Source organism: Crinia signifera, chromosome 1 (assembly GCF_055691185.1).
Source record: "Crinia signifera chromosome 1, ASM5569118v1, whole genome shotgun sequence".
Lineage (NCBI taxonomy): Eukaryota > Metazoa > Chordata > Amphibia > Anura > Myobatrachidae > Crinia > Crinia signifera.
In genome coordinates, this window is record NC_139217.1 from 174,410,023 (window position 1) to 174,424,040 (window position 14,018).

A 14,018-nucleotide genomic window follows, 5' to 3' on the forward strand; every position below is an offset into this window, starting at 1 on the left:
AATGCACCAGGAAGCGCTCCTTCCCATTTCTCTTTCTCTCCCAGATTTGCTTCTTCCCTTGGACCCGGGATTTCTCTTGTGAGAAGGAAGCTGCAGTCTGTATTTAGACTCTGGTGCACCCATTCACCTTGCATGTTTGCAGGTGTATTACTGGAACTTACTTTCACATTTGGACACTCCAGCGCTTTTACACCCACCATCTGACTATATATATATATATATATATATATATATATATATATATATATATATATATATATATATATATATATATATATATATATATATATTTTTTTTTTTAAACTATGCATTTCTCTGTCTTATCTTAGACCTGCAGAACAAATGTTAACATCTGCTGTTTTTCTGATACAAACTGACAGTACTGAATATGTTCCATGTACTTATGAATCAGTGACGCATTAGAGTCTAGCACCCTAGTCACACTGCTTACTGTTTTTTTTTTCTTTAATATCCTGCTTTCCTAAATTTCACTTCAGTATATTCAACATATTTATTTTATTTTTATCTTTACACAATTGTTTACATATTTTAACATTTATCCTCAATGTATAGCTTTCTTTATAATCAGAACATACTGTAAATAACATGGAGGTTTCAAGTCTCTGGGAAATGTATTGAATCAACCTGGATCTCCAGAGTGGGATATTATTTATGAAGGAAATAACATGGGCAGAGAATTTATTTCCTTGTTCCTGTGCAGATGTTTTGTGTATCATTTGCAGGACGGTGATCTGTCATGCTGGCAAAAGTAAACATCGTAGTTTGATATCTAGTTTGAAAAATGGTCGTTATATTCTTTATACCCTTATTTGATTTCCACATTTAATTTATATCTTCATTATAAACCTATGAGCATTAGGAGTGTAATACCCCTTTCACACAGAAAATGAAATACCCGGGTGAAGCAGTTCCACCCGGGAATTTCATTAAATACACGGGTCCTTTTTCTGTGTGAAAGGGCACACCCGTGTCGTAAATCCCGTGTCTCCGACCCGGGAAATGACCAGGGTCGAGGACACGGGATTTATGACCCGTGTTGACCCTTTCACACAGAAGAAATACCCGTGTTATTCAGCAAATTACCAGGTAGAAATTTTCAACCCGGTAATTTTGTTCTTCTGTGTGAAGGGGGGTCAGGCTGCTCCCGGCAAATTGACACGGCATTTGAAATGCCGTGTATTTGCCGGGATTTTCAGACTTTTCTGTCTGAAAGGGGTATTAGGGTAAAATAGTACGTACAAAATACTCACTGTCAATATGCATACTATTAATATTTTTGACATTTCGATATCTACTTATTTGATTGAGGATTTTGTCACACCCATCTGTATAGCTTTAATTCATGAAGAAATATTTTCCATGACGTTATTTATTTTATTTTCAGGTTATTGTATAGCACAACAAACCTGTCACATTTTACAATTGAAAGTTATTGCGCATAATTTCAAATTTTCGTTCTTGGTTACATATCAATTTTACTTTGTATTACACCTTTCTCCAATTTTTCATACAAGGCTCCTCTCCAGATTGAATATCTGAAAAAGACAAAATGTAGTTTTTGTAGTTTGGCTCAGTGCACTATTTGTCGAATGTGGTCTTTTTACGGGGTACGGTCACTGGGTCGACGCTGTACTATGTTCCTTGATAATTGTCCGGTATGGCTCCACCATTAGAGAGATAAATGTAGGCTCCATAAAGTGGTCAGGACTGCAGAGAAGATCATCAGAGAGGACCTTCCCCCTGTCCACAACCTGTATCTGTCTAGGGCTAAAAAGTGGGCAACTCAGAGAGTTAAGGACCAGCTACATCCTGGCCATGGCATGCTCAACCTGCTGCTATCAGGCAGACGATACAGGGGACTTCACACCAGGTCCAACCGAAGCCTCAAAGAGCTTCTTTCCAGAAGTGGTGTAACGGCTGAACTCATAATCACTTAAACATTTGGTTGATTGACTAGTCATTCAAATTCTCTGCATGTAATTTACACTGTGACCCTTACGTTCTACCTCTCTGAATGTCCGTACGTGTTCTCTTATTTGTCTACTAATTACCTTCCACGCTGTTGCATAGCAAACCGAAAACAAATTCCTAGTATATGCAAGAATATCCGGCCAATAAAGCGGATTCTGATCTGAAGAAAAACGTCTGATTGGCAAACGGTTTGTAGATGCCCAGGAATTATTAGCCATATAGAAGTCTTAAAGGAAGAATATCACTATATTATGCTGTTATATTGGCGATATTTATATTATTAGATCAGTATTTATTTTCTGTATTTTTCTCATCAATGTGGAATGAGTTTTTAAATAGTCAATATAATTGACTGATTTTTCTTTTTGGTTTCCTTAGCAGCTTATACAATGAAGAAAGGAACTTGCTCCGCATCCGAGAACGGGAGAGGCGAAATCAAGAAGCTCTTCAAGAGAAAGAGTCTTTTACTGTCAATGCTCCTCTTTTTCCAGAGCCCTACAAGGTACACAAACCTATACATATCTATTTATTAACCGTTTCTTATATAGCGCGCACATATTCCGCAGTGCTTTACAGAGAGTATGTGAACATTCACAATCGCCCATGCCCCAGTGGAGCTTATGTTCTATAATCCCTACCACATACGCACATGCTCACATTCATTTTAGGGTAAATTTTTGTTGGAAGTCAATTAACCTCGCAGTATATTTTTGGATTGAGGGAGGAAACAGGAGTACCCGGAGTAAACCCATGCAAGCATGGGGAGTATATACAAACTCTGCACCGTTATGGCCATAGTGGGAATCGAACCCATGATGCGGAGTCCCCCCATACAGAGTTTGGTTCCCTGTGCGCGCGCGAGAGAGTGCAATGCCCTACCCCCCAAATGTATTACTGATGATTTGCAACACTGGTGAGGGGCTGGGCAAATGTTACTGTGGCAGTGTATGTTGCGGTCATACTGTTACTTTATTTATGAGAGATGTATTTGACTGTAGGAATTTTTTATTAAAATTGAATTGGTTCCCAAACCACCTTAAATCATGGCACCCTAGAGTAACCGTAGTATTTTTACATTACCCCTATGATAAAAGTTTTTATTTTTTTTAATACATTTTGAAAAAAAAATATTATGTAAATTTGCGAATAGCTATCATGCTCAGGGTCAGTTATGTGGTGGTGGTGGTGGTGGTGGTGGTGGTGTACAGCTTTGCTACTAATTGCCCATATAGTTTTTGTCTGGCAACCACTAGCACTGGTCTTCCCTATCACTTGGGCAGACATATTTTGATTTTGTTCCGGACCACCAAGCCGAGGCATTACATTACATTAGGGTGTACGGTCATTAGGTTGACACTATTAAGGTCGACATGCATTGGGTTGACCACTGAAAGTGAAAAACCCATGTTGACCTTTTGACTGTCGACCATCCCATTGTCGATCGAATGCTTGTGTTGACCTTTTAACCCTGTCGACAGCCACGTCCACCATTTTTATGTGTCCACCTATAGATGGAGCATTATTCAGCTAGCCTTCTCTGGATAGCCACGGCTCACCAAGGCCTATTGTTCTCAGCTGCAATACGATACAATACAGTAGGGGATTAGCAGAGAATTAAGTCTGTCAACTCTGGCTCACTTAATCCTATTAAAGGGCTAGACGAGGATGGCTCTGTCTGTAAACCCTGTCGACCTTCTGTGGTCGACCCAATGCATGTTGACCAAATGACCCATACCCATCTTTACAATAAGAGACCATACTTTCCATACATGATTTAAACCTCCAGGATGTTTATGCAGTAACCAACATTAATAAAACTTGTTGTTGAATTCAGTTCCTGCCTGGGTTAGATCACTAATACACCACAATGTTTGTCACTCACTTAGTCAGACTGCAAGGCCTAGTTAGCAAGACTGTGGGCAAGGCAGGTCGCACTGCACTGTGAGGGATGACATAACCTGAGTGGTAACTGGCCATACGCATCACCAGCATAGTGATAGCACTAGGTAGTGGTGGTGGATGAGCAAAGCCAGGTCTGCCCACAGTGGATCACCCTGTAGGCAGAACCGGCTGCACCACTCTCATTATGGACCTCTGTGCATTAGATTTGATATACTGTAAAATATAAATATCTTTCATGCTATGTCTATGTTCTGCATTGTACCAGTCCCCAATTGTGCCACATATTCTGGTGTCCAACCTTGTCTGTTTTTTTTTTTACTGCACTTCTGACTTATTATTCTCCCATATATTTAATCATACCACTGCCCGTATATTATATTTCATTAATGTGCTCTGTGCCCATAACCCCGTCAGTCACCTCTAATTATTAGAGTGTGCCCCTCACGTCTTTTCAAATAGTTTTTCCCCATCTACTTTTTCAGACCCTCCCCAGGAGGTACTCCCATTACAGTTCAGTAATGGCCACCCGGAATGTCTTGTTTCTTGTTGTTCCTCTGAATGACTCTTCTGCTCTGCTTTTGCATCAGCCAGGGAGTGGTGATGCTCTGCAAGTGTTGTCGGACAGTCCCCTCTCTCCCACATCCCTTACAAACTTCACTAACACTAATGCTCTCTGCACGCCGCCATGCACACAGTAAAATAAAAATGTACATTTACAGTTCAAATACTGTTTTTTCAGTGGCAAGTGGGCATCCTAGGCAGTCTATGCCCAGGGCTGGCCTTAACCCATGGCTTGCTGAACATTTCCTAATGGCTATCCATTGCTAAGTTCCATGAAAAAGTAAAGAGCGTTCCCACACCAACTAAAACCATGGGCCAAATGTAATAGGGTGAGAGTTTCAGAAAGTGAGAGATTTTGGGAGAGTTTTCCCATGTTTTTTAAAGCAGCAATCATTTACCAGGTTGATTTTGCCATGTAAATGTTTGCTGCTTTAAAAAACATGGGAAAACTCTCCCAAAATCTCTCACTTTTTGAAACTCTCACCCTATTACATCGGCCCCATTATGGATTTTGATCTCTGTTCAGTTTATACTGAATGCAGTAACTCTCATGGTCTACCCCAATGATGCATAGAGATGAAAGGTACTTTTTTGGTATTCCAGAGCACTCTTCTATTTATATTTACATGCATGTAAATAGAAAGCATTGACCGTGTTTTTTTTAGTCTGTCTCCTTTTTAAAGAATTCATATATTTTTATGCAGAGGGCACCGATGGTCTAAAATGGACCATATATTATGAATGATTGAATACAACTTATACATTTACTATCAACCTGTCCCATCATTGAGGACAGATCCACTGCGGTAGTCAGATAGTCATATGTATAAATTAGGCTGTCTGAATATTCAGTATAAGTGGAACAGTCATATTACTTGTTATGTTGCAGTAAAATATCCATTAACTACGATGGAACGGAACCTTTGCATGGCCCCAACATTTTCAGATTATTTTTTTTTAACTTGTTGGGCCCGTACACTATAAGATTATCTTTCCAATCTGGCTGGTTGGAATGAAAATCTGGAAATTTCTGGGAACAAATTACAATTAACCATTTGCTCCCCAAAAATGTCATTCCAATCAGTCAGACTGGAAAAATAATCTTAGATGTATCTTAGATACATTTCTCAAAGATATTCAGAACTAGAAATATTCTAAAACAGATTTGCAAAATGTTTGTAACATAAATCTGTCTTGTTTCCTTTAGACAAGCAAAGGAGATGAGCTTTCAAGCCGTATCCAGAGCATGCTGGGTAATTATGAAGAGGTGATTGGTGCAGAGTCTAACCAGTATCCTTTGAGCATCCTTAAAAGTGCTTTACCAATGAGTACACATGGGAAGTCTGACAAGCAACACTCATTCCACAGTGGTACCAGTCGGTCTGTGGGTTCCCTAAAATCATCTAGCATGTCTTTGGGCCCCCGGCACAGGCCACATACAGCTACAGAGCGGTCTTCTGCTGAGCCTGTAAAGAGCCACAACCAATGTCGCATGAGCCTTCAGGATAACCGTGTTCGAGAACAGCACACTGGAACTCGGCCTGTAGAGAGAAGTGAAAAGCAAGGCCCAGGCGATACATCTGCTGAACAGTCGTCCTCCCCTGCATCCATCTCAGCCCTTTCTCCTCTTCTGTCATCCTTGTCACCTCCAGTTGAGCCATTGTCCCCAATACATTCCAGCCATCAATTCGATTCCAAGCTGCGTGGTGGCCAAAGCCATGATAAATCTTACACCCATGCCACCAAATCCCCTGTTTTGACTGATCCAGGGAACAGGGAAGCTTCGACTACTATTACCAACTTGGTACCGTCTGCACAAACTTTCCCAACATATTTGAATTCAAAACCAAGTTCATTACCTCCAAAACCCACAGCATATGTTAGGCCTATGGATGGTCAAGATCAAGCTCCAACTCGTTCTCCAGATCTGAAACTGCTGCAAGAGGACTTTAATGAGTCTTATGAAAGTCATGTAGATTTTAAACCGAATACCAAGGACAAGATTTCCAAATTGGAAATGCATTCTGAACCATTTGAGGTAGGTTGGTCATTATTTGAAAGCAATTAATGTTGCAAGCTTTTGAAGTTGGTGAGATTGTTTGTTTAATGTTAAGTTAATTCAGTTTTCCAGTTAATTTACAAGTACAGTATATAGCAAAAGATGGAAAACAACACTTACATATTAATAAACATTGTATTGTTTAACTTGTCAAATAGTATCAATGTATTTTCAGTTTTTGCTATAACTTTATTCAGCTTGTGCCTTTTCATCTTCAGCTTATTAGTGCCAAAGCCTCCATTTTTCTGCATGGCTCTGTTCTGAGCCACAAGGGATAGCACTTCAATAATACCCTACCACTACCGCAGTTTATTGATTAAACCAGGTCACTGCTTAGTTGAAAAGGGTCCCCCAAAAATGGCCCGACTCCATTGACCTCGGGAATCCAGGTATGAAGCAGGGTTTGACCTGGGTAACAAGGCAGTGTAAACTGTTAAAAGCTTACGGTGAGCTGGATCACTGGAGCTTGGAGATTGTCACCTCCAAACAGAATAGTGGGGCAGATGTATTAAACCTGGTGAGATAAAGTAGGTGATAATGCAGTCAATCAGCTATGTTTGAAAAATGACAGATAGGCGTTGATTTGGCTGCTGCATCATCACCTTCTACTTTATCTCCACTTAATCTCTTCACCAGGCTTAATACATCTGCCCCATTGTCACTCCGGTATTTATCCGGGTCGAACCGTGTTCAAATACCCAGGTCACGTCTGGTGGATGGAAGAGAAGTATAATACTGAAATCTGTGTAATGTGTATTTAGTGCAATTATTTTGCCAAATTCAACCTAGTCAATTAAAGTGATGATGTCGAAAAAATTTGGCATGACGAAACACGTGAATCCATGTGTTTTTATTTAAACTGTGGGCGTTCTCGACTGTTTTTTAGTCAATGCAGTTTAAATGTTAATAAAAGTTAACTGTATAGGCAAAACACATTTTTATGTACCAGCATTTTTTTTTTTTCTAACTGCATTTTGTATATTTGTTCTATAATGAGCATTAGTGAGGCAGGCTTGCCCGTTGTATGCAAAGTATTTTCATTGTGATCTACTTCAATTTTTTTTTAAGTTAATGATAAATAATGAAACAATGTTTTTCTTTTTTTTTTTATCCGCTTGAACTGTTGTACACATTACATTTGTAAGAAAGTTTAGGCCAGGAATGTCCAAACTATGGCCCTCCAGCTGTTGCAAAATTACAAGTCCCGTCATGCCTTGCCACAGTTTTGCTATTAGAGAATGCTAAAACTATGGCAAGGCATGCTGGGATGTGTAGTTTCACAGCAGCTGGATAACCATAGTTTGGACATGCCTGTCTTACGCAAAGCTTAGATGCATTTACAGACTATTCCTTTTTTCCCCACTGTAAGCTTTCTTACAGATTTCTGTATGAAATACTTCTCAGCTACAAGTTAGTTGTGCCCCTTTGAATATGACGAGGACAAGTACGTTATTCCTAGCACCACCTTTTTTGAGGGATATGTGGATCTTGCCAAGTTTTTTTTTTTGACAAACGCTGCATATTCCTCACAGGAAATTTCCTGTCAGCATGTCTCTTTTTTTAGTCTGCAGTAAACCTTTACATTCCTGAAATAGCTGACTGCTATAGGATTCAAAAGTAGCCCATTAATCAAATATAGTATATATATATTGCAAATAACCAGCACTATATATACACACACAAACAGTTCAAAAGTTTGTGGTTACTTAGTAATTTCCTTATTTTGAAAGAAAAGCACAGTTTTTTGGGGGCTGTTGTGGAAGCCGCTTTACCGTATGGTACACATGAAGTGCCCATCAAGCCGATCCAACTTGTGGGAGGTGCTTCAGGAAGTGTGGAGTGGAATTTATTTATATTACCTCAACAAATTAACAGCTAGAATGCCAAAAGTCTGCAATGCTGTAATTACTAAAGAAAAGTTTGAAGCGCAAAATTATTATGGCAAAAAAAAGTATGTGGCTGTTTTTTAATCTTGTTGTTTAATTAATTGGCTTGTCACATTTTTTAATAGAATGTTAAACCATTACATGGAGTAGATAATGTTAATGGGAACAATATTTTTTACACTAATTTTGTTATTTAAATAGGTCACGGGTTTTATTTTGCAATTTATAGCTTGTAGAAGAAAATATTTTTCCTCCTCTCTTATTTTACCCAGGATAGGGACAAGTAAGGTGCATTATAGGCATGCTAATTACATAATGACAGTGCTCCTCAAGCTCAATACCTGCAGGCAGGGCTGTACTTCTTTGTGGTGAACAGTACTGAGGTAAAGCAGGAATAAGGATCAGGGTAGTTGGATTAGCGCGCTAAACAGTTATTAGCATTTACTCAACCCAGACATGGGGCTTATCTGGGTGAACCCTGGAGGGATTGCTAAAGGCTATGAAAAAGTCTTTAAAAGTTTTCTTTTTCATGTCTATTTAGAGTACAATAACAAAATTAAACCATTTTTTAAGCTCTGTCATTACAGTACAGGTTTTCCGTATATCCATGCTTGAGCACCGGTGACTTCAGTTAAGGCCCATAAACACTGGGCGACTTTGAGCTGAAAGGTGAGCACTGCTGCACGCTCCCGCATCATCGCCGAGAAAGCCGTTCATCTGGTTAAAGCAGCAGATGAGCGGCTTTCAGGACGGCTTTGCATAGCGCTATGCAAAGCCATCCTCCCCCCTCTGTAGGCGCCGGGCAGGGGGAAAGCCGCTCAGTGTGTATGCACTGAGCGGCTTTCCCCGCAGCGATGATTGGCATCATCGCTGTCCATACACGCTGGGCATAGTCGCCCAGTGTGCATGGACCTTAAATGTGAATTTACCATCATGCATATCCTTAATACTTGGGGCCAGATGAACCAAGCTTCAAAAAGTGGACAGTGATAAATGACCAGCCAATTGGCTCCTATCTGCCATGTTATAAATGACAGTTAGGGTCCAATTGGCTGGTTGTTTATCATTTTCCTCTTCCTCACTTTTTGAAGCTTAGTACATATGGCCCCTGTAGTGTAATGGTGAAGTTTGTGAAATGTCCTCCTATACAGTGAAGAGGTTGAGTCTCCTATAATCAATCATCCAATATAATTTTTTTTATTTTTTTAAGATGGTGATGCTTTTGTTTTCTGATGGTCCACTGCACACAAACTGTTTTATGCCCATGCATATGCAAAATATTGTATAAAATGAACTTTAGGCTGTGTGTGTGTGTGTGTGTGTGTGTGTGTGTGTGTGTGTGTGTGTAAATTTATTTATAAAACCCAAATACATTGTGTATGTAGGCTTGGGTCCCATCCCCAAAATATTCCTTTATGTCAGCGGTTCTCAAACTGTGCGTCCCGAGCTCCTCAGCATGGGGTCGCGACTCCATGTTGCTGACCATCAGGCTGATGACTTTTCTAATACCGGTCAGTAATTCCAGGAGTCTGAAAAATCTGTTGAATTGTCGGTTACGTCAGACTCCTCCCATACTTTTGTGTCTTCACAATGCTGCCATGTATGTGCTGTCTGCCTTCTGTAGTAACTTGCTTTTATATTAGGTATTTATTATTTTGCCCTTTTGTGTTTTAAAATAAAAGTCCAACAAAACAGCTGTCATTAAAGTAATGTTCTCACAGAGCATATGGTTGTGATCTGCTCCACAAATATACTTTTCTTTGTTTACTTTAAGATCTCATTGCTTTACTGACGTCTGAGATAAGGGAGCATTGTGATGTGTCCAAGTGATAATTCCACAATGGAACATTTAGTTTGGCTTCCTTGTTTAATGATACTTGTGTATCATTTCTGAATGGTTTTTGTATGTGATCTGTTAAGCAAAGTTTTATGCCTGATTCGTTGTCTTGTCCTTGGGACTAAGGTCTGTTAAGATAATTCTTTAACATTTTATAATGTAACTTTATTTAGAATTTTGATTTTTTTTTTTACATGTGCATATTTGTGATATTTCTCATCCATTCACTATTTTGAAGTTAAGTTTAACAAAAAACCACATAACCTTTTTTTCTTAAATCATCTGTCCCAAAATACTGACTGATCAGTTTACTCCAAGGACTGGTCTTGATCGGATGGAGGGTTGAGTGGACTGTGACCCTATTCTGATTGACTTATTATAGTACCAGGCTAGTGGCAAGAATTTCTTTGACTTTTTATTCCTTCATTGGAATTTAAAATGCATACTGCCATGCAAATTGGCAAAGACATTTTTAGAATGTTAACACTATTTATGAACTTTTGTAAAGATAATATTAACTGCAGTAAATTAATATAGTGTAGGCTATGACTAAATATATACATATAATACAACTAATAAGGATTGTCTGTACATAGATTATTATTATTATTTTTAAAGGGCCGTGGTCAACAGGAGGGGCGTGTCTAGTAGGAGGGTGGGGTTACACCAGTATAAAAAAATTACATAATATTTTAAGGGGGTGCAGGCTGCTGCTGCAGCTGCCTCACTCTACTGCTCTACACATAGCACTGAGCAGCATGTGCTGAGCATGGGAGAGAGGCTGTGCTGCTGGGGCAGCTTCTGCTCTCCACTCCCATTGCCTGGTCTCTGCAGTGGGAGAGTGGCCGTGGGACCCAGTCCCCTCCAACAGACCCGGGCCTGGATAATACCGCTCCCCCCTCTCGATGGCACTGAATGCAACACAATAAACAGACTTCCTTAAGTAAACCCTTAACCGCTTGAGTGGTGGGTTTTACTGGGGCAGGACAAACCTACCAGGGCAGGTTTGTCCTTCCCTAGAAATACTCACCACAGCCACTGCTTTGGCTGTTTGCGGCTACTTGGAGAAGTTCGGGGCTGCTTGGGTGAGCTCAAGAGCGGTCCTGTTTTCAGGCACTCCTGTGTTTGGACGCCCGAGCACATGAATGGCTGAGAGCAGACGAACCTCCCCGAGGGGCGACGGGGAGCATCATCATCAATGGTTGCCAGGCTTTGTACTGTACTATCAGGATATATCATCAATTTCTGGGGGTACAGAGTATAGTACATCCCCCAAGTGTTCACACTGTAGAACTCATATGCTGCTCTTGCAGGGCTGGAATGTACGACCATCATAGGCAATAAAGAACAGGAAGATATAGGGACTTCTACTAACTGTAGGACCAGGAAAATTTCACCTCTAAAAAGGACTGCACTTCTTTTGGGAGATTCCAGCATTAGAGGAGTAAATCTGGGAATGCTACTAAAGTAGAGAAACAAGTAAGGTGCTTACCTGGAGCCACAGCTTCAAAAGATAAAGAACACATGCTAAGAATTGTAAAGGCAGCAAGAAAAGATAGGGAGGTGGATGTCATCGTCCACCTAGGCAAAAATGACCTGGTTAATGCTGAAGTCATGGCCGTAAAAGTTAGGAACCGCTCTAATACAGGTGGCAACCACTGTAACTTTTTCAGAAGTATTGCCAGTACACCAAGGGGAAGATAGAACTCAGAGAATCAGAAACTTCAATGTTTGGCTAAGTAATCGGTGCAATGTGGAGAGATTTGGATATTTAGGTCAAAGTCAAGCTATCTGACAAGACAGAGCCTTATATAAAAGTGATGGCCTGCACCCATCTTCAAGGGGAATGAGAATACGAAGTGAGAAGTTTGGAAGCTTCATCAGCAACTATTTAAACTAGCAGAGGGGGGCAGTGAACCAAATAAGAATGAAGAAATCTGCTCCCCCAACTTAGAGGTATTGTCTCTGCAGGCAAATGGAACAGGAAGCCTATCCACTGCAACAGAAGATAATGCAGACCAAAACCCAATAGATATAGGCAGAAAGATGAACATAGCTAACACCAGGAGAAGCACAAACAAAACTTTAAGAGCTAATAGAAACATAGAATTTGACGGCAGATAAGAACCACTTGGCCCATCTAGTCTGCCCCTTTTTTAAACATGTTACCTCAAACCATATTTGATCCTTATTTTTTTTGTAAGGATATCAATATGCCTATCCCAAGCATGTTTAAATTGTACTACTGTATTTGCCTCTACCACCTCTGATGGGAGGCTATTCCACTTATCTACTACTCTTTCTGTGAAGTAATTCTTCCTCAAATTTCCCCTGAATCTTCCTCCCTCTAGTTTCAGTGCATGTCCTCGTGTTCTGCTGCTCCTCTTCCTGTGAAGAATGTCTCCCACCTGTACCTTGTTAAAACCCTTGATATATTTGAAAGTTTCTATCATGTCCCCCCTTTCCCTTCTCTGCTCTAAAGTATACATATTAAGATCTTTTAGTCTTTCCTGGTACGTTTTGTGATGTAGGCCATGCACCATTTTAGTTGCCCTTCTTTGTACAGTCTCTAATGTACTTATATCCTTCTGGAGATATGGCCTCCAGAACTGAACACAATACTCTAGATGAGGTCGTACCAATGACCTATACAGTGGCATTATTACTTCTTTCTTTCTACTGCTGATACCTCTCCCTATGCAACCAAGCATCTGACTTGCCTTCTTCATTGCTTTGTTACATACAGCTATGTATGCAAATGCTAGGAGCTTAGGAAATAAAATCCCAGAACTAATTGCAATAATGACAATGGACAAACTGGATATTGTGGCTATTAGAGTGATTGTGCAATGAAAATCATGACTGGGACATAGCTATACCAGGATATACTTTATTTAGGAAGGACATAATGGGAAGAATCGGAGGCGGCGTTGCAATATATGTGAAAAAAAGCATAAAGACTACCTTTAATATAAAGTATTGAAGAAAAAAACTGAGGCCCTTTGGGTGACCATAGAAACAGGGAAGAAGGTGAGTCTTCGTATAGGGGTGATCTACAGACCACCAGGTCAGGAAGAGGAACTTGACAAGAGCCTATTGCAGGACATCAATAAAATGGCATTAAAAGGAGATGTGATAATCATGACAGAAGGAGGCTAAGAAGATAATCAGATGTGCAAAAGCACAGGCTGAGAAGAAAATGGCCCAATCCGTGGGTTAAGGTGCGGGAAACTTTTTTAGGTATATAAGTGAAAGGAGAAAAACAAAAAGTGGAATAATAAGACTAAAGACAGAGAGTGGAAGTCTTCTTGAGGGGAACAATGTAATAGCAGATCATATTAATAATTATTTCTGCTCAGTATTCACTGCTGAAAGAGAGGGGGAACGGGCCACAGTTAAGTTGCAAGTACATTTACAGAGGAGAAAGTCCTCACAGAACTCTCAAAACTGAAAGTGGATAAATAAATAGGGCCAGATGGGATACATCCAAAGATACTAAAAGAGCTTAAATGGGAGCTGGTAAAACGAATAACAGAATTATTCAACCAGTCACTAGCTACTGGAGTAATCCCAGAGGACGGGAAAACAGCGAATGTAGTCCCACTGCACAAAAGAGTGGAAGCAAGGAAGAGGTAAGCAACTATCGACCAGTGAGCCTTACATCAGTAATTTTTTTACATTTGATGGAAACACTCTTAAAACAAAGAGTTGTAGAATATCTCTAAACCATCAATTTACAGGATCCGTAACAGCATGGGTTTACTGGGGGAAGATCATGTCA

The 14,018-nt window shown here is 40.0% G+C and overlaps 1 protein-coding gene across 3 annotated transcripts in view; it reads left to right on the top strand.

Moving 5' to 3' along the window:
• The window catches only part of AFF1 (ALF transcription elongation factor 1), a 126,948-nt gene that overhangs the window by 28,722 nt on the left and 84,208 nt on the right, over positions 1 to 14,018 (top strand). For 2 of the 3 annotated variants that reach the window (XM_083177708.1, XM_083177691.1), the window contains exons 2-3: positions 2,371 to 2,494; positions 5,663 to 6,493. In XM_083177708.1, coding sequence (XP_083033834.1) covers positions 2,371 to 2,494; positions 5,663 to 6,493 — 955 coding nt within the window. The remainder of the gene's footprint in view (positions 1 to 2,370; positions 2,495 to 5,662; positions 6,494 to 14,018) is intronic. The other variant, XM_083177700.1, reaches the window with a different exon arrangement.